Genomic DNA, 22571 nt, shown 5'->3' with positions numbered 1-22571 from the left:
CTTGAGATAAATATATTTCAACTGTAGAAGGATGATACTTTCAAAATATTTAAAGTTTTGTCTGGGTAAATGATTAAGCACTTGTCAAAAAATTATTCAAAATCGTACAAAAACGACACAAATCACGCAAGCTTTCGAATGCGTGACCAAAAGTATTACCACCGTATTTGTTCTTTAAATCAATTTAGTCGTAACACTAGCAATACCAAGGCATAAATCATAATAAATATGTTCACCTTTGCTTGAGTATGATATCCTGTCCCATGCAATACGTTTTTTCCTGTCATTTCTTCAATGGCTTCCCGTTCAGTTCGCATGCCGCTTGTCGAATCCGTCTGCGACTGGTGAATTTGAAGCAACCACCGATACGAGTTTAACCAAATATGTATCGTCATGATTAACAAGCCCTTTTTGTGTTACTTGATTAAGCCATATTTCAGGTTATAGCCGGCAAAGCGTTTTCGATAAGCCACTTTGCAGTGCCTGTTGGCCCCGTTATTATTCCAAGTTAAGTATAAATTTGTATACTTTCGAGACAAGCGTGACAGTTTTTTATACTTAGGGGGTGGGGTGAGGAAGGGTCTTAAATTTTTAGATGAATCAAATGTTTGAAAACGTTTGGGGATGAATTGTCACAAACTAATACCGTATTTTACATGGGGATGTAAAAGAATTTCACAACGTCAAACCTGATCCCACGGGAACAAGGATACCAGTTTTCTGGAATATGACATTTGATATTTCTCTTCCTACATCTCTATCCCCTTTAGAAGTCTTCCCTTTACTGTGATAAGCAATCTCGTGAGGAACTTTGCATGTACTGGAACTTTTTCGCCATCCAATTCCAAGCTCGGATCGATGAAAGGGACAGATAGTAAAATCGCGTCGATCATACGAGCAAGGACTGCCAACTATCGTTTTAAAAGAACAAGAAACTTCCATGAGACACCAAGTGCAGCGAGAACATATGGAGTTTCCAACAGTTCACCAGACAACTGAAGGAAAAAGCACTTTATGGGGACTGTGTTGTGCCGGTTGCTCCACAAATGGTTCGTGAGAAAAAAGAAATCATTCAAACATCTATAATCGAGTTTAGTAAATTACATTAGTCTCGTCTCCTAAAAGTAAACAACGTGAATTCTCGCACACACAAGGTCAATTATTTTACTTTGTTGTTTTGGAGAATAACGAAGTACATAACTGAATTATATGGTTTTTATAGAAGGAGCAACCAGCAATTAGTAGATTATAGACTACCACCAAACCGGAAACGAGAAGCAAACGACTTTTAGAAAGTCTAACTTTAATAGATTACAACACTTTTTCCTGACAGCGGCTTTTTGTCAATACTTTTACGGTTTTTCTCTCTTTGATTTTGAGCGAAAGCAGAACTTATAAGTAAAGTAAATCACGTAGCAAATACGAGTTTGTGACAATTCATCCCCAAACGTTTTCAAACCATTGATTCATCTAAAAATTTAAGACCCTTCCTCACCCCACCCCCTAAGTATAAAAAACTGTCACGCTTGTCTCGAAAGTATGCAAATTTATACTTAACTTGGAATAATAACGGCGCCAACAGGCACTGCAAAGTTGCTTATCGAAAACGCTTTGCCGGCTATAACCTGAAATATGGCTTAATCAAGTAACACAAAAAGGGCTTGTTAATCATGACGATACATATTTGGTTAAACTCGTATCGGTGGTTGCTTCAAATTCACCAGTCGCAGACGGATTCGACAAGCGGCATGCGAACTGAACGGGAAGCCATTGAAGAAATGACAGGAAAAAACGTATTGCATGGGACAGGATATCATAATCAAGCAAAGGTGAACATATTTATTATGATTTATGCCTTGGTATTGCTAGTGTTACGACTAAATTGATTTAAAGAACAAATACGGTGGTAATACTTTTGGTCACGCATTCGAAAGCTTGCGTGATTTGTGTCGTTTTTGTACGATTTTGAATAATTTTTTGACAAGTGCTTAATCATTTACCCAGACAAAACTTTAAATATTTTGAAAGTATCATCCTTCTACAGTTGAAATATATTTATCTCAAGGAATTCTGAGACAAGGCACATAGTGAAAATGACGATTCTTTTGACCGACCGACTTTCATTTCGCGTGAGAATAGTCTGGTTTTGTTTACCGTAAAATAATTAGATTAAACCAAAACTCTTGAAACTATGCTTATTTGGACAAGGAAGAGTCATGCAATAGACCGGTTGTATTTATTTTTTTCTGCGCGTGATGGTTTTGACATACGAATCGATTGAAAATGGTCAATTTTCAACCCAATTTGTACCCTCTCAATCGAGTCTAGACGAGTCTAGATGTCAAATCAAAAAATTTCGTTTTTCTCAGAAAAATAAAAATATTTGAAGAAAAAAACAACATAACGTTTTTAGTTTTAATAAGGACTACCTTCATGCAAAGGATAAGCGAACAATTTTTCATAGCATTACCGGACGTTGTCGGATTCTTCTACAAATCTCCTCTTAAATAATCACAATGCATCTCGAGATCTCTTTTGAATTTCTTTTCTTGATGCCGCATATCATCTTGTAAAATTAAAATTTCGTCCGGAAGTGGACCGATCAAGACTTTTAAAGTTTTCTCCATTCAAGTAGTTTGTGCCTGGTAAATCACGGTCAGTTGGACAAAGGCTTTCTTATCGTAAATCACGCTTCATGACAACGATCAACTTTTTAAAAGGAAAGGATACCGAAAGAATTTCTCACCTTTGACAATGAAAACGCTTGACTTTCTAAAAGTCACTCGCTTCTGGTTTCCGGTTTCGCCTGCCGCGAGTCTTTTTTAAATTTCTTGTAAATCTCGTCCGGAGATAGACTGATCAAGGCTTTTCTCCATTCAAGTAGTTTGCGCTTGGTAAATCGCGGTTTTGGACTAAGGCTTGCTTATCGTAAATCGCAGACAAATTTGAAGATATGGCTTGATATGTTCGTACGTGTTCCTAGACATATTTCTTCTTCGGCCACTCAGATGTAAAAAATGTGGATTTTCTTACTTCTCTGCGAGTTACTTAGTTAATTATCGCGAAGTCTTTTCAACAATTGCATTGCTTTCGGCTTTTAGACATTGTGAAATGAATAGGCCTCGAATAAAACCTCAAATTATCTTTTTCAAAATTCTGCCCAACTGCAATCAACCTTTACAAGCTTCGTTTGTTTACTTGTTGTCATCCGTGCACGTGCTCATGCTTGGGCTGTCATCATTACCCAATCATCGTTTACTTGCGTCATCATTGACCAATCACCGTATGTCGGCATTTTACAACTCCCGATACCTACTTGCGGGCTTTCAGCTTGTCGGCATTTTACAACTCCCGAGACTATTTGCGGGCAAAAATTGATCAAATCGAGATTTTTCCCAGTATATACTATATATTCGAGCGGATTACAATGATGCCTCCTCGGGTTTTGGCCTCTGGGCCAAAACCCTGCGGGGGCAATTAAAAGGTCTAGAATTTCCCTTCTCTAAATTTAACATCCTGTCACATCGACTTCAATCGATTTCCCTTTCTTTTTTAGCCAAAATTGTGGTTTGTTTTCTATTGCTTCATGTACTTTTAAAGTAAACAAAAATTTGTATGACTTGAGATGGAATTTGCAGTTCGATAAGAGCTCGTGTCCGGTGCTCTCATGCCTAACATAAATTATTTCGTCGTGCTCTAAAGTAGATTGTTATTATTTTTTTTATCATCTTTAACTTAACATTTTTCAAACCTAATTTCTCCTCAAAACAACAATACAAAATCAGCAAGCAGCTCAGAAGATCTAACGAAATGATCTAGCTGGATTTGTTTTCGGTCGTCCTGAGTTCGAATCCTCGGTCAAGCTTTGTATATTGCCTCCTGTCATTTGGGATTTTTGTACTATGTTATTTATTTGTTTCCTTTGTTTCGTAGCACGCCTGTAAACTGGCTGTCTGGAACTTTACATTTGTATAGTTTACATTTTTACATCACCAAAAAGGAAAATGCATTGACACAGTGGCAAATTCTCTCAACTGCTATTATAATCGTAACCAGAAAGGATAATTTGTATGTTCTCAACAGGGCTAGAGCTAAGCTATTAGTTATGATCATTAATGGTGCTTTCATCTGCTGTTTTCCTAAAATTTTAGTAAAACGTTAGTATAGTGAGGTACAATGTTGAAGTATTCTTCAATTTGTTTGCTGTAGAAATCAGCGAAAGTTGTAGGAAGGGCGATATAAAAGTTCCGCTATCGACCGTCGCTTATATTTGCAATTGTCAGTTTGTTGTTTAAAGTCAATGTTCTTTCCACATGTAAATCCGTTTTTAGTACGGCAACTTAAGATTTCATGCAAGGACTTCAGATTTCTCGTTCTCAATCAAGAAACATAAAAGATCTAGTGAGTTTGTACACTGCGACGTATTATGTCAGTTGCCTCACTCGCGTTGCCTCACACACGTTCTAAAATTTACACACAAAAATCTATTTGCAAAGATAACTACAGATATATTTTGTACGTACTTACAATCGCCCTGCGTTAAATCGGAGGAAACTCTTGACTCTTTGAAATTCTGTTCGTTCGTTTGTTAATTTTCTGAATCCAACTGCAAACCAACTCGAAACTAAAAGCGAAGTAATGTCCGTGCGTCATATAATCTGCCCACATTCTCAACTGTCTACAACTTGAATGACTTGAAATCACGCGATGCTTGAATCAACAAAAAATGTCAACATCTTACGTCACCCAAAGTCAACATCTAAAGTGATAGTCTCCATTCGACTTCCCCTCCTAATTAAAGTAATGACATGACCGCTTTCACGGCTTTTTGTTCTTGGTAAGTAATGGAAATTAATTAAAAATACATGAAATTTGGTTCGGCTCCTTAAGACATAAAAAAATTAAGAAACAATCTCAGTTTTTTTTTTTCATTCATGTTTAGGTGTTTGCTTACTTAGTAATATCTCTGTTTGTGACAAGATGTGCTTGTAATACTCAATGCAAATTTCCGCTCGCAAAAGCGCTAAAATTACTGAAAACGTGCCTTAACTTAGCCCTTGAAACTTGTCAAGACACAAATAGTCCATGGGCCCGAGCAGATTTTATTACCACTCAAAGGGACAAATTGTGAGTGGTATCAGCTTAAAGTTCATTCGAAGTACTTTCGAAATTGAGCTGATAGCAATAACGAAAGAGTAGCTTTATAGGATTTTTTAAGGGTATAAAATTCTCCCCCTGCATGAAAACGAGGCTAATGTTTTATTATAATTTAAAACTCTTATTATGGTCTAATTTTGCTCAATTTCATCTTGCAGTATCGGAGACATGATTTTTAACTATTTCACTCAATAAAATGGTAACAGCTTGAAATAATCACTAAAGGAGAACAAATAACTGTTTGAAGGTTCTGAAATGCATTCTGGGTAAATCCAAGATGGCGGCGGTTTTGCCGTTCGAAGGTGTGCCTTTATTTTGGTCTCAATTTTTCGATATAAATCCACAGAATAGGACAAAGAAACCTCTGAAAAATATAAAGAATGTATTTAAAACTTTAGAAAGCTGTTTTTGGCAATTCTGAAGGAAACTAAAAGGGAACTGTTCATGTAATTAACTTACAATATTCCCGGAATATTTCGCGCGAAGTACGAAAGGGTATCGACGTTGTCCTGATTCTTAAAATAAACATTTCTTTCGTAGACGCTATTTTGCTCAGTATTGGTTTCCCGACGTTTGGGCACTGCTGCCTTTTTTCGGGTGAGCTAACAGCTATGTTGGAAAACACAGTTTGTTCTCTAAACCCCCGGGGTCTAAAGTCGTACGCAAATATTTCGAAACTGTTTGCGCGCGCCAAGATGTGCGCGCGCGTGATGAAAGATGACAGAAAAAAAGAAATCGTGGTTGTTCCCTAGAGAAGCAAGTGTTCTAAATACAAAGATATAGCGTCCCACTGTACGGAATACTTCATTACCTATGCCCTATTGGGCTAGTAATGAAACCCTATTCTATTCTGTTGCAAAACGGAACAAAGACGTCTTGAAATGAATGACCTGAGGCATTTATTGCCATCGAAATGTTGCGTCAGAGGTACAAGAAGCCTGTTGTGGTAGCGCACCTCGAGGCGATTTTTCCTAAAGGATTTAGTCAGTATGTCTCCTGCATTACCAATGAAAACTTCTTTGGGCATTTAGAGCAGGAGATTTAATATATCGATGATAGTTCCTGTAATCAAGTTTGATTGGCTAATGTGAGGACAGGTGCGCAGAACAGGGAAAGGAACCCAGTTGGTGGGGTGGAAGAACGCGTAGCGAGCTCAAAGAATGTCAAAATAACCATGGAAGAGTCGTCATTGATCAAAATGATAAAAATGGTCGCAAAATATGGCAGACAGACGCGTTCTTTGTAGGCGATAATCACCGCATCTCAACTCCTTCCTTAATTTCCTCTGTACATCAGAAAACTGCACTATTCAGCTTCAGTGGGGTGAAAAAGCGACCCCTCATGTGTCATTTGTTGCAGTGATGACAACAACTACGATTTAAAAGCACCACAGAAGATGGAGAATTGGAATCAGTCCTCAATATCGCTGTGAAAGGGAAATTCCGTTTATGTTTTATCACCGCAGATGTCGCCGTTAAAGCGGGAATTAGATAAGCTCCGAAATAGAGGCGAGGCCGGCGAAAAAGATCTTCAAATGCGAAAACACAATCTACGACCAGAAAAGAAAATTGTAATTAGAAAAGCATAAAAGAAACGTTCCAAAAAATAAAGAACCATTCATATTTTCGAGCAGACAAAACTATTGAAAGACTAGTACTGTACGCTCCTATTGTGAGCAAAGTTGTCGAAGCTGAGGAGGTGCTGATATAGTTACTCCCGCATATTGAGTACAGTGCTTGAATTTTCGAAGAATTTAAGATTGTTAAAGCTACTGGGAAATTAAATTAAAATATGTTATTTTGTCTGCATGCGTCCATTTGGTGTCACACAGATCAAATACTCAACTACTAAAAAGCTCATTAAACAGAGGTGAAACAAGAATCGGGAGTGTACTGCACTTTGAAAACTTGCTTAACATTGTCATCATCCGGACATCATCTGTCCTTTTCGCGCCTGGCGACGCATAAGGCCTCAAACTCTCCTCGAACTATTTGTAATTGACTACAGCTGGCCAGAGATAGAACATATTCTTTAACATCAATTATCACAATAAGGAAGCAGCACCTAATGCAACAATATAGGTAAAACTAAGAAAGCTACAATTAATACATTTGATATGCAATTATTTCACAAGAAGCTGTTCAAATAACATGACCACACAACCTATTTACTCGGCATTCTCAGCTCATTAGCAGTGACACCTTTAAAGAAGGCCTTGGGACAAGGCGGGTGGTCACCGTAGCCGTGAGAGCTGTGCAAAAATGTAGTCAATATTTCATAAGAAATTGCGTTACACTGTGGTAATTGGAAGTTTAAACCGCCCAGGAAGGAGCTATAAGTCCTTCTCGCAATCAGGAAAATTAATACGTACTTTGTAACCACAAATCCCGTTCTGACGCAAGAAAATGAAAAACCACTTCCTCAGAATAACACCTCCCTTGCCTTTCTGGAATGTCCCACAGGGTCAGTGGTATCGCTGTCCAAGCCCGACACTTTGGAACCCAATTTCCCCCAGTGACAGTGGCTAAGTTAGCAAGTTAGCAAGTTAGCAAGAACAAAACAAAGAATCGTTGACACTTAAACCTTGCAAAAATCCCTGCATACAATGCTGGTGTAGCGCTGTAATCCTTGAGCAAGAAAATTATGGAAGAAATATTTGAACAGAGGATAGAGCACATACAAGAAAAAGTTGCTTTGAATTTAACTGCACCTTAGTGCAAAAGTGAACTAAGCAGAACGCGGTAAGTAGTTGGACTTGGTTGACTGACATATCAGTTCGCGAGAAGGTATTGTCTAAAGACAATGTGGTCAATGTGCCGTTCCTGTTCTTCACGAGCTCTTCGGAAGATTTTTTTTTAAAGACGTCAATTTATTTATTTTAAGAATGGAATGAAGTTAAGTACGAACAGACTTGACAGCTTTAAGTTCTATGATGTTTTTTTTTTTCAGAAAGGGAACAATGACTTTTTCTCTGTCAGAACCGTTAAATTAGCATTCAAGCCTGAATTCCGTCTCGTCTCTGTTCGAATATTTCATGGGTTACGCTACAACATCTCACAGGTTTCGAAAATCGTGGTGTTTTCTTCTGAGTTGAGTTGTTCTCTTATGTTTAAATAATTTCGGAATTTATTTAATAATGATCTCGAGTCGTATCCAGTTTTCATGCTCTCACTGAAAACAACTTTTGATCATGTCTCCTAGAAATACTGGACCCGTTGTAACCCACTCATGTCAATGTTATAGAAACTGTTTGTTCGTATGAAAACGTCCTTGGAAACTATCGGCTTATGGTAAGTAGGCAAAGTTTGTGTTTGAGCCAAGTGACCCATCAGGCAGGAGCTTATCCCGGTATCTGTTGCATTATGCGACTAGCACTATTGCTACTCCTCTTAAATAGGATGCTAATCCATCACAGGACTACCCCCCCCCCCCCTGCAGTAAATTCAGTAAATTCGCCAGTACAATTTATACAACTGGGTTTAGCGAGGGATTGGTTTATAGAGCAGGCCAAATTTAAGCTTTGTAGCATTCTTTAAAACCGAGTTATTACGAAAATAATTTTAAGACAAATACAGTGCATAGTATGCAGCCACAATGTTTGATTCCCTCTTTAATTTGGGGCACAAAAAAGGGCGGCTAAAGAAATGCACAATCAGCAAAGAAAATTCTCCCATTAATATTATTCACCTTCACTTAAAATCATTTTAGATATTACTCTCTAAAGAATATCGCGTCTGAAATTGAACAACACAGTGAAGAATACACGTTTTTGTGACAATAAAGAAACACGTTCATGATCCGGGACATCGCAAATGCCAAAATGCTTTATCCTCTAAACAAAGTACTGAATCGATATCAAATTTACAAGAGTTTTATGTTCTTTATGTCAAGAATATGTAAAAAGAATACGTTTATAAGATAAACAGGCGAGATTTTGCAATTTTTATGACGTTAGATAAAAACCTCCACGCGCTTTAGTCAAATGGGGCCACCTCCTGCGCGGGTCTGTTGGCTCGAAATGCTTTCTTTTTTATGATAAAGAGAGATCAGTATAACTCTTATTAACCCCAAATACTCGGCCCGTACTCTAAAATGCGAATCCTTGTGTTTTTTCGCTGATTTATTTTAAAACTCCGTTCATATTTTAAAATTCTAACATCGATCTTGATATAAAAGAGGTCTATATTGCAATCTGGCTTTGTTGCCATGGCAACCATACAGAGAAAAACCTTTAAGTGCGGCAAAAGCCCTTGACCTAGCACAAGCTGCCTTTCCTGTACCTTTTCAGGCCTCTCTCACAACTCTAACTTGGTTGAAGTTTTGATAAAGTGAAATTTCTGACCCTTCGAGCATAAAAATGCAACATGGATTTTGGAAAGATGACGTCAGAAATCACGTGATTTCAGCAAGAAAGCTACTCTTTTGGAATTGCTATCACATACCAAAATGAACTAGCATGTTCAAGGATTCGAAAAATATATGATAGCATTTGTCCCTCCGAATGGTAAGAAATGTCTAAATTTTGGGTCTGGGCCCATGGACTAAAATCGTTCCTGGCAGTCACAGCGACATCTAATTTCTCCTCACGTATCTCAATGAAGTCAACTGTACAGGTAAGGAGAATTAAAAAAGTCATCATCAAGTGCAGCGCTTATTCGAGGGCGACGCTTATTTAAGATTTGGATGCCACAAATAATCTATTCTTTTACAGTAATTGAAAATAGCGTCTTTTGATTGTCAGTATTCGTCTCATGCTAAAGAGAGAAGTGGCGCTAGCTGCCCTGGCAATGTTTGCGGGCTTCAAAGCATTTAGAGAACTACGTATTGTAAGAATTTTGGACAGAAAAACTGATGGGCAAGTGGTAAAAAACAATCACTTTGAGCTGCAAAACATCGCTTTTAATGAAAAAAATGTCCAAGTTTGTTTTAGAGTTGCTTTGTAGTGTGTTTTTTTTTTAGTTAAACAGAATTCCTAAACAGAATTCCTCGATTAAGCGCCTCATCTGGACGGCGGCGCTTATTAACTTTTTTTCCCCCCAAATTCTTATTCGAGGGCGGCGCTTATTCGAGTAAATACAGTATGGCTACAATCATGGTAATGACTAGCCTGCGATCAGGCTCTCTATTCGGGGCAACATGAATATTGAACTCCTCGAGCTCCGAAGGCGCGATCCCGCGAGTGCCGAAGGCGCGAGTACGTGGGCGAAGCGAGCCCGCAGAGGGAGAGCCTGCACGCAAGCCATTGAATTTCAAATCCGGCCCCTCGAAATGTGACAACTTGTCAAGTTGACAACTCGCTACGCTTCCGGTGTCAATATATCGATCGATGACTCTTCATAAATCGATCGAACGCTCGCGCGTTTATTTCGAAAAAAGTTTTTAACAAAGAGAGTGAATGTTGCCGTATCTGCTAGTGTAGATTTTTGGTAAAATATGGAACTGGTAAATAGGTTCGCATGTAAACGGAAAATTTATTTGAAGCGTCAAATCGCGATGGGAGCCGCGGACAAATGATGACAGTTGTACGAACAAATTGAAAAACAATCCGCAAAATTGTCTACTTTGTCCAGCCGTGTGTGCGATTCGTGTCCCCGAAAAAATCAGAAAATCGAACTTAACTAGTGAGCATCAATGCGAACGGCATTTGTAAACGGCTGCTTTATTCTCCTGCGGGTTTCGTCCGACTGTCGCGGACTTCTCAGCTGATGCAAATATTAACTGCGAACTGACACTCGTAACGCCGGTTAAATCTTGCAAGGCAACACAGTTCAACCCATCGATTGTCCCTCCTTCACCTGGTCTTCATTTATGCTGGAAAGTGGGCATATTACTAAAGCGATAGTGTCTGAGAGTCGCTCGTAGACTTTCTTCTCCGCCATTGCCACTGCAAAGAGTTGAAATATGTAGCAATTGCCGTAATCGGTTTGCATAACCGCAAAAACATCTCGTCCTTCTAGAAGACAATTTACCGCATCTTCCTGGTCTTGTTTTAAGTTAAGGAGATCGTTAGAATCAAGCGAAAGTTTCCAAAATTCTTCATGAACGCTGCTGAACGAACTCGTGCGTGCCTATTCACGGACGCCGGCCGTAGTTGATTTGGCTTTGATATGGACTCTGGTTCTTCTCACATTAATTAAGCCTGTCATTTTTGACCAATCAGAGTGCTGCGTTCGTGGACGAACACGCCGGATTTGAAATGCAATGGCGTGCGAGCAGGCTCTCAATTTTAATCGCGGGCTCGCTTCGCTCGCCGACTCGCGCCTTCGGCACTCGCGGGATCGCGCCTTCGGCGCTCGAAGAGTTCAATATTCACGTTGCCCCCGAATATGAGAGCCTGTTCGCAGGCTATGGTAATGACCTCCAAATTACGATGACGTCATCAAGAGATTCACAAATAGTGAAACTCTAGTAGTCCGGCGGCATAGCTGAAAAATTGTGTCATTTTTGTTACTAATCTCATATTTTGCAGATCAATAGAGATATGCAAGGTGATTAACTTCTGCTATAGAACCACTCTCAGTTCTTACCGTATTGCCCGTAAATGGCTTTCAAGTTTTTCCTCGCTGAGACCCCCCGCGAAGATGTACGTAATTTTTTAGTAACTCAGGAATGACTCAATCATTTGCGCAAAAAAGTGATTTTCAGAAACTTTCGTATTAATTTAAACATTTACTTCTAAAAAATAAATTTTGTTGTAGTAATGAACATTCATATAAACAAATACAAAAACTAGTGGATAATTATGCATGCAAAAATTGAATGCAAATTTGTTCCTTGCTGTTGATTGTCTTTCCTTTCCCGTGTTTTGGCAATATTATTTTCGTAGTGGCATTTTAGCACAGACAAAAGGGACAATTGTTAACCGGATTTTCAGTTACCAGCTGGTATTGCTGGGCCGTTATTTAAACTTTTTAGCTCAGCTATGTCTTCCAGTAAAAAAATATATGAAGAGATCATGAGGCCAAAATGCTGAAGCAAATGCGTATTTTGCCAGGAACATACAAGCGAGAATAGTGAATGCCCAGCAAATTCCAAACGGAGCAACCGTGGTGCTTGATATTTCACCCTTGAAAAGGATTTGCAGAGTTTTATGACACTAAAGAACTTCACTAAGAACTTATTTGAAAACATTTTTACATCATTCGTTGTGCATTAAAATCGATTAATATTTTTTCCCACAATCTTGTACCTAACAGTGATCAAGCCTAATTTCTCCTGAAAACACCAATCCAATACAAGCAAGCAGATGTTTTCACTTTGATAGGACTTGACACACATAACCGCTTTGAGTATATTAAGTAAATTGCATTTATATGAACTTACTGAAACTCGCAATCCTGTTCTTGGTCATTGAAGTTGATTAAACTGCAGTGCTACAAGGTGGATCTAGAAAGTAACAAAAGTGAAATTTATTACCAAAACAACAAGCAAGCGGCACTAGTGCACCAAGATGTCATTATTTGTTCGGAATAAACTGCTATACCAAACGGACGATTTGAGAACAGATCGCCACATTCCTTTAAAGATATAACAGCAGTAAACAATGCAGATACCAAGAGACATTGTTGGGCATTTCACTCTTTAGATTTATTACTGCGAATAACAAATCTTCCATAACAGGTGTAAGAGCTCTAAAATTCTGACAACGCATGAAAAACATCCACTACCAAAATATTGGAAATCAGGGAATGTTTTCAGTTGGCCGATCAAAATCTTTATAAATCCTTTTTTTTTATCAGTTAGGTACAAATAACTTACTAGTAGCTAGGAAAGTAACGATTAATTTAATTTAAAACACACATACCTAAAAAATGTCGAGTTTTATAAGTTGCCGTGTTTTATTGCATTTATAAACTAACTTACTCGAACTTGTACTTCTGTACTTGGCAACTGGACTTGATTTATTGTAAAAGTTGGAAGCGTTTTCTGGCTAAAAAATGTTAAAATATATAAGTTTTCGGCTGCCAAACTACAGCCTTTAACTAAAGGAAATCATCAAATGTATATAAATGTTATGCAATGTTGTACTATGTTATGTTCATTTAAAATATTTGTTTCCTTGTTTCAGTGGCATGCCTGTAAACTGGCTATCTGGAAGAGATATGAAGCTGTGCCTGACCAAATTTACATTTACATAGTTCACATTTTTGCATCACAAAACGAAAATGTATTGACACAGTGGCAATTTCTCTCACTGTCATTATAAGAAATGTATCGTAACCAGAAAGGAGAATTTGTTTGTTCTCAACAGGGCTAGACTTAAGCTATTAGTTATGATCATTAATGCTACTTTTATCTGCTGTTTTCCTACTTAGTAAAACGTTAGTGTAGCGAGGTACAATGTTGAAATATTCTTCAACTAGTTTGCTGTATAAATCAGCGAAAGATGTAGGAAGGGCGATATAGAAGTTCCGACATCGACCATCGCTTATATTTACAATTGTCAGTTTATTGTTTGAATTCAATGTTCTTTCCATATGTAAATCCGTTTCTAGTACGGCAATTTAAGATTTCAAGGACTTCAGATATTTCTCGTTCTCAATCAAGAAACATAAAAGATCTAAGTGAGTTTGTACATTGCGACATATTATGTCAGTTGCCTCACTCGCGTTGCTATAAACACACGTACTAAAGTTTGTATACAAAAATATATTTGCAAAGATAGTTACAAATGTAACTTTTACGTACTTACAATCGTCCTATGTTAAATCTGAGCAAAATCTTGACTCTTTGAAGTTCTCTCCGTTCGTTTGGTAATGTTCTGAATCCAACTGCAAACGAACTCGAAACTGAAAGCGAAGTAATGTTCGTGCGTCATATAATCTGTCCACATTCTCAACTGTCTACAACTTGAATGACTTGAAATCACGCGACGCTTGGATCAACAAAAAGGTCAACACCTTAAGTCACCTAAAGCCAACATCTAAAGTGATATATCGTTTCTACTTCCCTTCCTAAATTAAAAGTAATGACATGACCCCCTTCACGGCTTTTTGTTCTTGGTAATTAAGTAATGGAAATTAATTAAAAATACATGAAATTTGGTTCGGCTCCTTAAGACATAAAAAAATCAAGAAACAATCTCAGTTTTTTTTTTTCAGTCATGTTTAGGTGTTTGCTTACTTAGTAATATCTCTGTTTGTGACAAGATGTGCATGTAATGCCTAATTCAAATTTCCGCTCGCAAAAGCGCTTCAACGTGCTTTAACTTAAACTAACAAAGTAGCCCTTCTTCTTCCTCATCGACTCACCTCCTTCAATTCTGAAGATTCTAGTGAGCGTATAAATAAAAACTAACAAAAACTACAAATTGAAATAAAGCTTGAATTCTATGATAAAAACTAAATACTAAAAATAGTAATAAGGTTAAAGTTAATAACGTTTGGTTTGGCCTTGGTCAGACGGCAGGCTTTTCTTGAAGGCCGTCAAGTTTGGTACATTTACTGTTTCATTGGCCAGGCTGTTCCACTCTCGTATCGTTCTTGGGAAAAACGAGTACATGTGGTAGTCCGTCTTTGAGCGGGGAATTTTGTACGCATTTAAATTTACGTGCCGTGATCTTCTTTGAAGTGGCGTCATGAACTCTTGAGCGTCCATGGCAATCAAGCCTTTATGAATTTTATACATCATGCAGAGTCTAAGTGTCTGTCTCCTAGTTTGAAGGGAAGTCCAGCCGAGCCCTTGAAACTTGTCAAGACACAAATCGTTCATGGCAGTCACAGCGACATCTAATTTCTCCTCACGTATCTCAATGAAGTCAACTGTGCAGGTAAGGAGAATAAAAAATGTCATCATCAAAGTGCAGAACAACAGAAAATAATGAAAAAAGGAAAAGGATAATTACCGTATTTACTCGAATAAGCGCCGCGTCGTCTATTAAATTTTTCGCGCCTCAAGTGCGGCGCTTATTCGAGGGCGGCGCTTATTTAAAATTTGGACGCCACAAAGAATCTATTCTTTTACAGTATTTGAAAATAGCGTCTTTTGATTGTGAGTATTCGTCTCATGCTTAAGAGAGAAGTGGCGCTAGCTGCCCTGACAATGTTTGCGGGCTTCACAGCATTTACAGAACTACGTATTGTAAGAATTTTGAACAGAAAAACTGATGGGCAAGTGGTAAAACAATCACTTTGAACTGCAAAACATCGCTTTTAATGAAAAAAATGTCCAAGTTTGTTTAAGAGTTGCTTTGTAGTGTGTTTTTTCAGTTAAACAGAATTCCTCGATTAAGCGCCTCATCTGGACGGCGGCGCTTATTAACTTTTCCCAAATTCTTATTCGAGGGCGTCGCTTATTCGAGTAAATACTGCATGGATACAATCATGGTAATGACCTCCAAATTACGATGACGTCATCACGAGATTTACAAATAGTGAAACTCTAGTATATTGTCAGTACCAAGAGACTGGGAATATTTGTTCGCAACAACGGTGGATGGGTGGGGGTGGTGGGAGTTAGTTATGAACGCAATCCCGTATAAACGAATTTGTGAAAAAATAACAAAGATCTTATTTATATCGGGGTAGGGCCAAACATAATTTTACCTTAAAATCTGACAGTGTTATCTAGCACCACTGTAAACATTCGATTTATCGTGCAATGGGAATGGGATTTAATCGAATGAATTTTGTTTATTCTATTATTTAATCTACTTTGAATATGGTAGATTTTTCTACTGTCCACTTGATGGGATACTCGTCTTTTGCAGTATTACCCTCAGCATTTATTCGCAGGTAGCCATTTATACACCTGGGTAGGGAGAGGTGCTATAAGAGTTAAGTGTTTGAAAGGACGGGAACCCGGAAGTAAATGGTATCCCTGTCTCCCCCCCTCCCCCCCCCCCCCCCCACTAGCTGCCGTATTTTAAAAGTTTGGGCTTTTAAGACATGTTCGTTATGAGGGAATTTGGTACCGGGCTCTTGATAATGGATTTTCACTGCATGAGAGCATACACTTGAGATTTGACCTAGAGCAATATGGCATAAAACGACTAGGATTATTTCTACTCCTCTTTGGAGGGAGGACTCCCCCATAAAAATGACGGTGTGGTCGGTGACCCATTATCACGATCTTGTGAAATGTTTCTTCCTTAAAAGCAAGGAGAAGTCAAACCATTAATAATCATGTTCCTTCAATGAATTAAACCTGACTGCTGACCAGTGTGCAAACTCCATACACGAAAATTCGACCATATAACACCGGTTCTTAAGGAGTTCTTAAGGCTTTCTTAAGGAGTTCTTGAAGTTCTTAAGGCTGCCTCCCCGGCCCGTGAGAGGTTATCTGACGTATACGGTAGGCATTCTTGCGTTTAGTTTTGTCAAGGGACTAGCGCCCTATTATTTGAGTGATCGCTTTGTAACACGTTCTTCTGTGCATGCCCGTAACACAAGAAAGAAGGACAGTTTGAACATCCCAGGGTATAACTCGGCCTATGAAGGGCAATTACATTTTGGAATTCCTTGCCGAGTGCGGTTACTGTAGTTGACAGCCTCCTTCATTCAAGACGAAACTTAGTTATGCTTTGTTAAAGCTTTTATCCAGGGGGGGGGGGGAGAGAAACTTCCTTTGTTACGCGATTCAAAAAGGGGACATAGCGGTGCCGGGCAACCGAGAATGCGCAGCAGCTATCGAATGGTTGCTAAGGGCGTAGTGGATAGTGGCGGTGTTTGCGTTTGATAATTTACGCCGCTGAGATGTTTTTGGCATTCTCAGCCAGATTTCTCACCTAATGTCTCACGTCACTGAGAATGTTTTGGCGGTGTGGAATAACAAGCGAAAAAATTTGTCACGGTTGAAATTTAACAACCAAAAAATGGGAAATAATTTCAGAACAATTGGAGTTATTTTTTACTTAGTATAACTCACAAGCTCTACTTTTGCCAGACTGGACACCGTTATCACTGTCTGTTGTTTTGATATCTGGCAAAAGGAGCAATCAAAATGCAAATAGCTATTGTGTTTTGTGCACGGCCAAGACCAAATTATGCAAACTAAACAATGAACTCTGTCAAGCTATTTGCATTTCACACGCACGCAGTCATTGATATTTAAATCTTTCTGACTGAAACAAAACTTTGGTTTGACGTCTTTCTTAGCAACGGCTTGATTGATATAGACTCGCACCGTTTCCAGGCACTGCTATGTCTCCAAAGAAAAGTGCCGACTTTCTTCCCCCCCCCCCCTGCTTTTATCTAATGTTTCTTACGTAGATGCTATATCGAATATTTGTATTTTTTTAGTAACTCTGTACATTGGGTCTGAAAAGCACTGATTGGGAGACTTAGTTTTTACGTTCTTTTTTCCTAATTTAGAGCAAAATGGTTAAACTACATTAAAAGACAAACGAAACAAGACAAACAAACAAACAAACAAAAAACATAACAGAAAAGGCAAGTGACAGACTCAGACACTAACCCAAACCCACGGCTTGGCCAGTGCCTCACACATGTGCACAGCCACATCATTCGGGCATTGGCAGCCACAGACCGCTGTTCCGGCCTTGTTAAGGCCTCATCAGCTTGTCACAGTCTTCGGGCAGCAATAGTACTAAACGTCCTTTGTAGTCTGCCCTTTACTATACCCTATCTCAGGCCATGAAACTATACCTATGGCGTCGCACATACCTTTTTAGCTTGTAAGAACTCTCACCCCTGGGAGAAACTTTCTTAGAAAATAAATTATTTTCTAAGAAAGTTTCTCCCAGAGGTGAGAGTTCTTATCATATCAGGGACCGCGGAGAGGGACCCCCCCCCCACTCTTTTCAGTAACAAGAAAGAAATTATAATGAATTAAAAAACAAAAGAAAAATTACTGAAAAGAATCGTTTGTGGACGACATATTACTGATCTAGTTTGAAAATGACGAAAGTAACAGCAAATAACCATTGCTAAAATAGACTCGCCTTCAGCTTAGATACATTATAAAAAAACAGTAGATACGGACAATTGTCTTAAAGGTTTTCAGTTATAATCGAAAAATGTTAGGCTATTACAGGATCATACTCTCAAATAAAAAGTGGCTTTTTAAGGGTGAGTGGACTTCTCGTGAAAAAGGCCTGTTTCATCATTGGTCAGTTTCGATCCGAACAAAGTTTAAGAGACAATACTGGTTGTTTTCGATCCCATGCTAAATATAATTCATTTTCTAACAATGAAGGCGAAATAGTCTTTTCTTTTTTCATTTGTTCTGGTAACATCTCATTTGCGGGTACTTCAACATGGTAAGAAAGGTTGGTGTCTTGATGTAAATCAATGAGTAGTTAAATCAAACGTTTGCGGAGCAACGTCTCTTTATCGCAACGTTTTCTCGTTTTAAGCAATGCTTTAACAAAAAAATTGAGGCACTGAACGTTTAATTTTAGAGCAATCGAAATCTAAATTTTCCAGGAGGAGCATGGCCCTGCCACCCCCCCCCCCCAGTTGGCTCACGCTTTCGCGTTCGACTTTAGCACCCTCCCCCCCACTCAAATTCCTCCTGCGCGGTCCCTGAATATAGAATATAATGCGAGCGCTTATGATTTTCTTACTTCAATGATGAAAAGCAGGCTGCTAACAACTGTGTATTTTATTATTGTTTGTAATGTTAAACTGCCCTGTACTTCTGCATTCGAGAATCACTCTTCTCATGAGCAAACTGAAATTTCTTTATAATGTCCAGCCAAAGCAAACCACGAAACAACTAACGCACTGTCATGGTAACCAATTGGGGCTTATTTCGTCCTTGTCACAAAATGTTACTTGCTTCATTGTTTTGGTGTCGTTTGTGATGGTCAACATCATCAAAAAAGCATTGCAGCATTGTGGTAAACTGGGTTGGTAGTTGTAAATCAGTACTACCTTTTTATGTGCTTGGGAATCGATGAGAACTGTACTTAGAGCGTTAAATGCGCTAAAACCAAAAAGAAAAAAAAATAGTATGTTTGCTAAATAGGGAATGTTTTTTGAGGTGCTCTTTTCCTCAGAAAGCTGGGTTTTCTATCTGCTCTTTCATATCATTCATATATATCATTCAGAACCGATGAATCAATCCTAGAGCGCATTCATTGTTTTCCTGGATGCACCAGGATCCAAACAGTATTGATTCTGAAGAATCAAGAGGTGTAACAGGGGAGAGGGGGGAGGGAGGTGGCTACTCTCTACAAACTACGTATACGGGCACGTGCCACCTTACCGGGTTTTGATTTTGGGACTCCTGATCGAGAATGGGGGGTATCCATACGGGGTTTAATATTTCGACGCATTAAAGTTTAGCCGATAATCACGGCTTTATCTTCTGTTTGAAATCGAAGCAATAATGTAGTTGAAAGTATAAGTCGAAAAAGCAAAGAAATAACTCTAGAAACCGGGCCATAGAATTTACTTAATATCTAACTACACAGGCTTTGTACCCCAACTTTACAAACACTACATTGACGATGTAGTCGGAGCTGCACAGTGCAGTCGCCTTGATCTGGAGGAATTTATCAATTACGTCTCCAACTATCACCCAGCCCTGCAGTTCACATCCAACATCAGTGAACTGGAATTGCCTTTTCTCGACATCAAGCTGGCAATTAAAAACAACACCCTACAGACGTCCGTGCACTACAAGGAGACAGATACACACAATTACCTCCATCATGCGTCACTCCATCCGGATCATTGTAAAAAGGCAATTCCATACAGCCAGTTTCTTCGACTTCGCCGAATCTGTTCTGATAATGATGATTTTGTAGCCAGAACCTCGGAAATGAAGACCTTCTTCCTGGCTCGTGGTTACCCCGAGGCCTCACACGACAACGACCTACGCAGGGTATCAACTGTCCACCGAGACGACGCACTAACACCACCATCACACCGGAACGACAACGCAGAGAATAGAGTGCCGCTCGTGTTAACATACAACCCCTTCAACACCGGCAAAAAACGCATCCTGCTGTACAACTTCGACATATTGTCCACTGATCCTGAGACACGCGGGATTTTCACCGAGTTCCCCCTTGTGTCGTATCGAAGGGACAAAAACCTCAGGGATGCTCTCGTGCACTCCTCTGGATACACGCACTCAGTTGCCGGAACTTATCCCTGCTGACGTCCTCGATGCCTGACGTGCAAGTACACCACACCCCAAATTAATGTACAGGGCCCCAAGAGCGTCTATACCATCCGTGATCGCTTCACCTGTCAGTCTGAAAATGTTGTCTATTGCATCGTTTGTCGCCGTTGTTCGGTCCTATACATCGGTGAGACTGGGAGGCGCCTCCGGGAACGTTTCAGTGAGCACTTGCGAAGTATCCGCAACCACTCTCCTGGCTTCCCGGTGGCTGAACATTTCAACTCAGCACCCCACTAACTCGACGACATAGCGGTTTGTGGTCTGAAACAGTGCAGTGGCGGCAACACGCGCCGGCCGGAAACAGCAGGAAATGCGACTGATTTTCGAGCTCGGTTCTCTCAGACCGAGCGGACTGAACATTAATTTCAGTTTTATTTGACTGATCCTGCGCATATCAACAACATGCGCCGTATATTTCATTTCAACATCAACTCATAATAATCAATCGACTGTGTGAAATTCGCGCGCGCTCAGTGCGCGCGCTAGCCGTTTGTTTTTTGTATGGCGCAACTCGCGTTTTAACATTGGCATTTCGAACATTACGCTGAAGAAGGGCTCTGCCCGAAACGTCTGTTAATATTATTTTTTTGATACTTAAAAGAGTTTTTTCTCAAAGTTCTTTACTATGATCCAAAGGGTCACGCATCATTGACTGTTTATTTTATTGTATTAAAAGTTGACCTATTCCCTTTTAGAATCCAGGACGGCACAACCCACGTGCACCCAAGACATATTCGAGTACCCCCCCCCCCCCGTATTGTATATGAAAAAACTCTCTTAACTTTCCATCTAATTAGAATGTTTTTTTTTACTTTGCAAAAAGTGAAAGGAATTCATATTGAACATACAAAACATGGTCCATTTCATGTCATGAATAACAATTTTGCTGCAAATTAAACCTCTGTTCACTCGATCATGTCCCGTAACTCACATATGTTTACTATTACTTGCTATAATAATATTTTATACTAGTAATAGTTCTCACTATAAAGCTGCCCCCGCCTTTTTATAATTTGTTTTTTGTCGCCTTTAATTATTAATGCCGATGGACTGCACAATTAGGCTTCTTTTTTACTGTGTCATGCGGAATTTCTTGTTGTGTGACACCGTTGCGTCCTAAAAATATTCACAAGTTCAAGTCGAATTATATTACCTAGCGCGCGGAAATAACACCTAGCGGAAATAACACATAACACATTATTCGTGATGACAACACACAAGCTTATTCCCGGGCTTATAACATTCAAAATAAACTTACAATAATTTCCAGGCCAAAAAGCCTAAAAAATTCCACGAGTAACAAAATATGGCACATTCAAAGATTCGAGAAAACAACTCACTCTTTGGATCAAATAATCTGACAGTTTGTTAGCGAAACGAATTACGTTGTACCTTGTACTACATGACAAAGTTCACGCGTTTGTTTATTACTCGTTGTAACTTGTAAGATGTATACGATACAACAAACCTCCGAAAGCAAACCTTACAAATGTAACGCTTGGAACATAGGTAGCCGGCACGTAGCCAAGAACACGAAACCAATTGCTCGAAATCTTTCGACGTATTACTAACATTTGCTTCAAATATCACTTAACACAACCAAAGCAGAGAAACCGCTCAAACAAATCTGTGAACACGCGTAGGCCAAAACCGGAAAACAAAACGCTGCTAGCAGATGGCGAAGCTCGAAACGCGAAGGTGACCAAACGCGACCTCGTGGTTGCAAGTACCCGACACCACCGTGCGCGCTTGCTAAAATATTACCCGTCACGACCGTGCGCGCCTAGTTTTGTCAAATCGAGAACTCTTCGCCCATTACAAACACATTTCTTACTTTTTCAACAAATATTCTTTGTCCTTGTATGTATACACGCGGGGAGTCCTAGGGTGCCTCCTCGGGTTTTGGCCTCTGGGCCAAAACCCTGCGGGGGCAATTACAAACTCTGTTCGTCTTACCTGCTATGTTCTCTGAAGAGAACCCAACAGCTTAGGCTGCGCTTAAAATGAATACACAATCCTGATGTTACTTTTATTATTAGGTGCTCAATAACGGATTTTAAGAAGAAATTTAAATTTCTTGTTAACATCCATGAAAATAAGTTCTGTTTTAAGAACGAGTTTGCCAGAGGACCAGGCAGGGGCGATACATGCCATCTCTCCGATTTGGATGAAACTTTGCCAGATTGAAGGGCTTACCTAATAACTCTGAAAGACAAAGTGGGTCGGCTTTGCGATTTTTCCCTTGGGAGTTAGACCACCCACCCTGGTTTATGACCGCAAATCCCCAAAATTCCACTAAAATAAGCAACAAATCTAGACAC

The 22571-nt window shown here is 39.3% G+C and overlaps 1 protein-coding gene and 1 pseudogene across 2 annotated transcripts in view; one reads left to right on the top strand and one right to left on the bottom strand.

Annotated features, from left to right (window-relative positions):
* The window catches only part of LOC144631070 (uncharacterized), a 125777-nt pseudogene that overhangs the window by 60383 nt on the left and 42823 nt on the right, over positions 1 to 22571 (bottom strand). The window lies entirely within an intron of this gene.
* On the top strand, positions 18922 to 20428 carry LOC144630820 (uncharacterized). Its single transcript, XM_078489183.1, has 2 exons — positions 18922 to 18967; positions 19535 to 20428. The coding sequence occupies exons 1-2, from the start codon at positions 18922 to 18924 to the stop codon at positions 20224 to 20226; spliced, it is 738 nt and encodes a 245-aa protein (XP_078345309.1). The 3' UTR covers positions 20227 to 20428.

The sequence above is a fragment of the Oculina patagonica genome, chromosome 11 (assembly GCF_052425735.1).
Source record: "Oculina patagonica isolate OP01 chromosome 11, crgOcupat, whole genome shotgun sequence".
In the NCBI taxonomy this organism is placed as follows: domain Eukaryota; kingdom Metazoa; phylum Cnidaria; class Anthozoa; order Scleractinia; family Oculinidae; genus Oculina; species Oculina patagonica.
The sequence above is the reverse complement of the archived record's forward strand: the minus strand, read 5'-3'. Positions and strand labels throughout refer to the sequence as shown.

Excerpts from the sequence above, each read along its gene's own strand:
- LOC144630820 (XM_078489183.1), top strand. The coding sequence starts at position 18,922 with ATGGTCAACATCATCAAAAAAGCATTGCAGCATTGTGGTAAACTGG. Across the intron at positions 18,968-19,534 it reads GCAGCATTGTGGTAAACTGG|GCTTTGTACCCCAACTTTAC; the intron begins GTTGGTAGTTGT and ends CTAACTACACAG.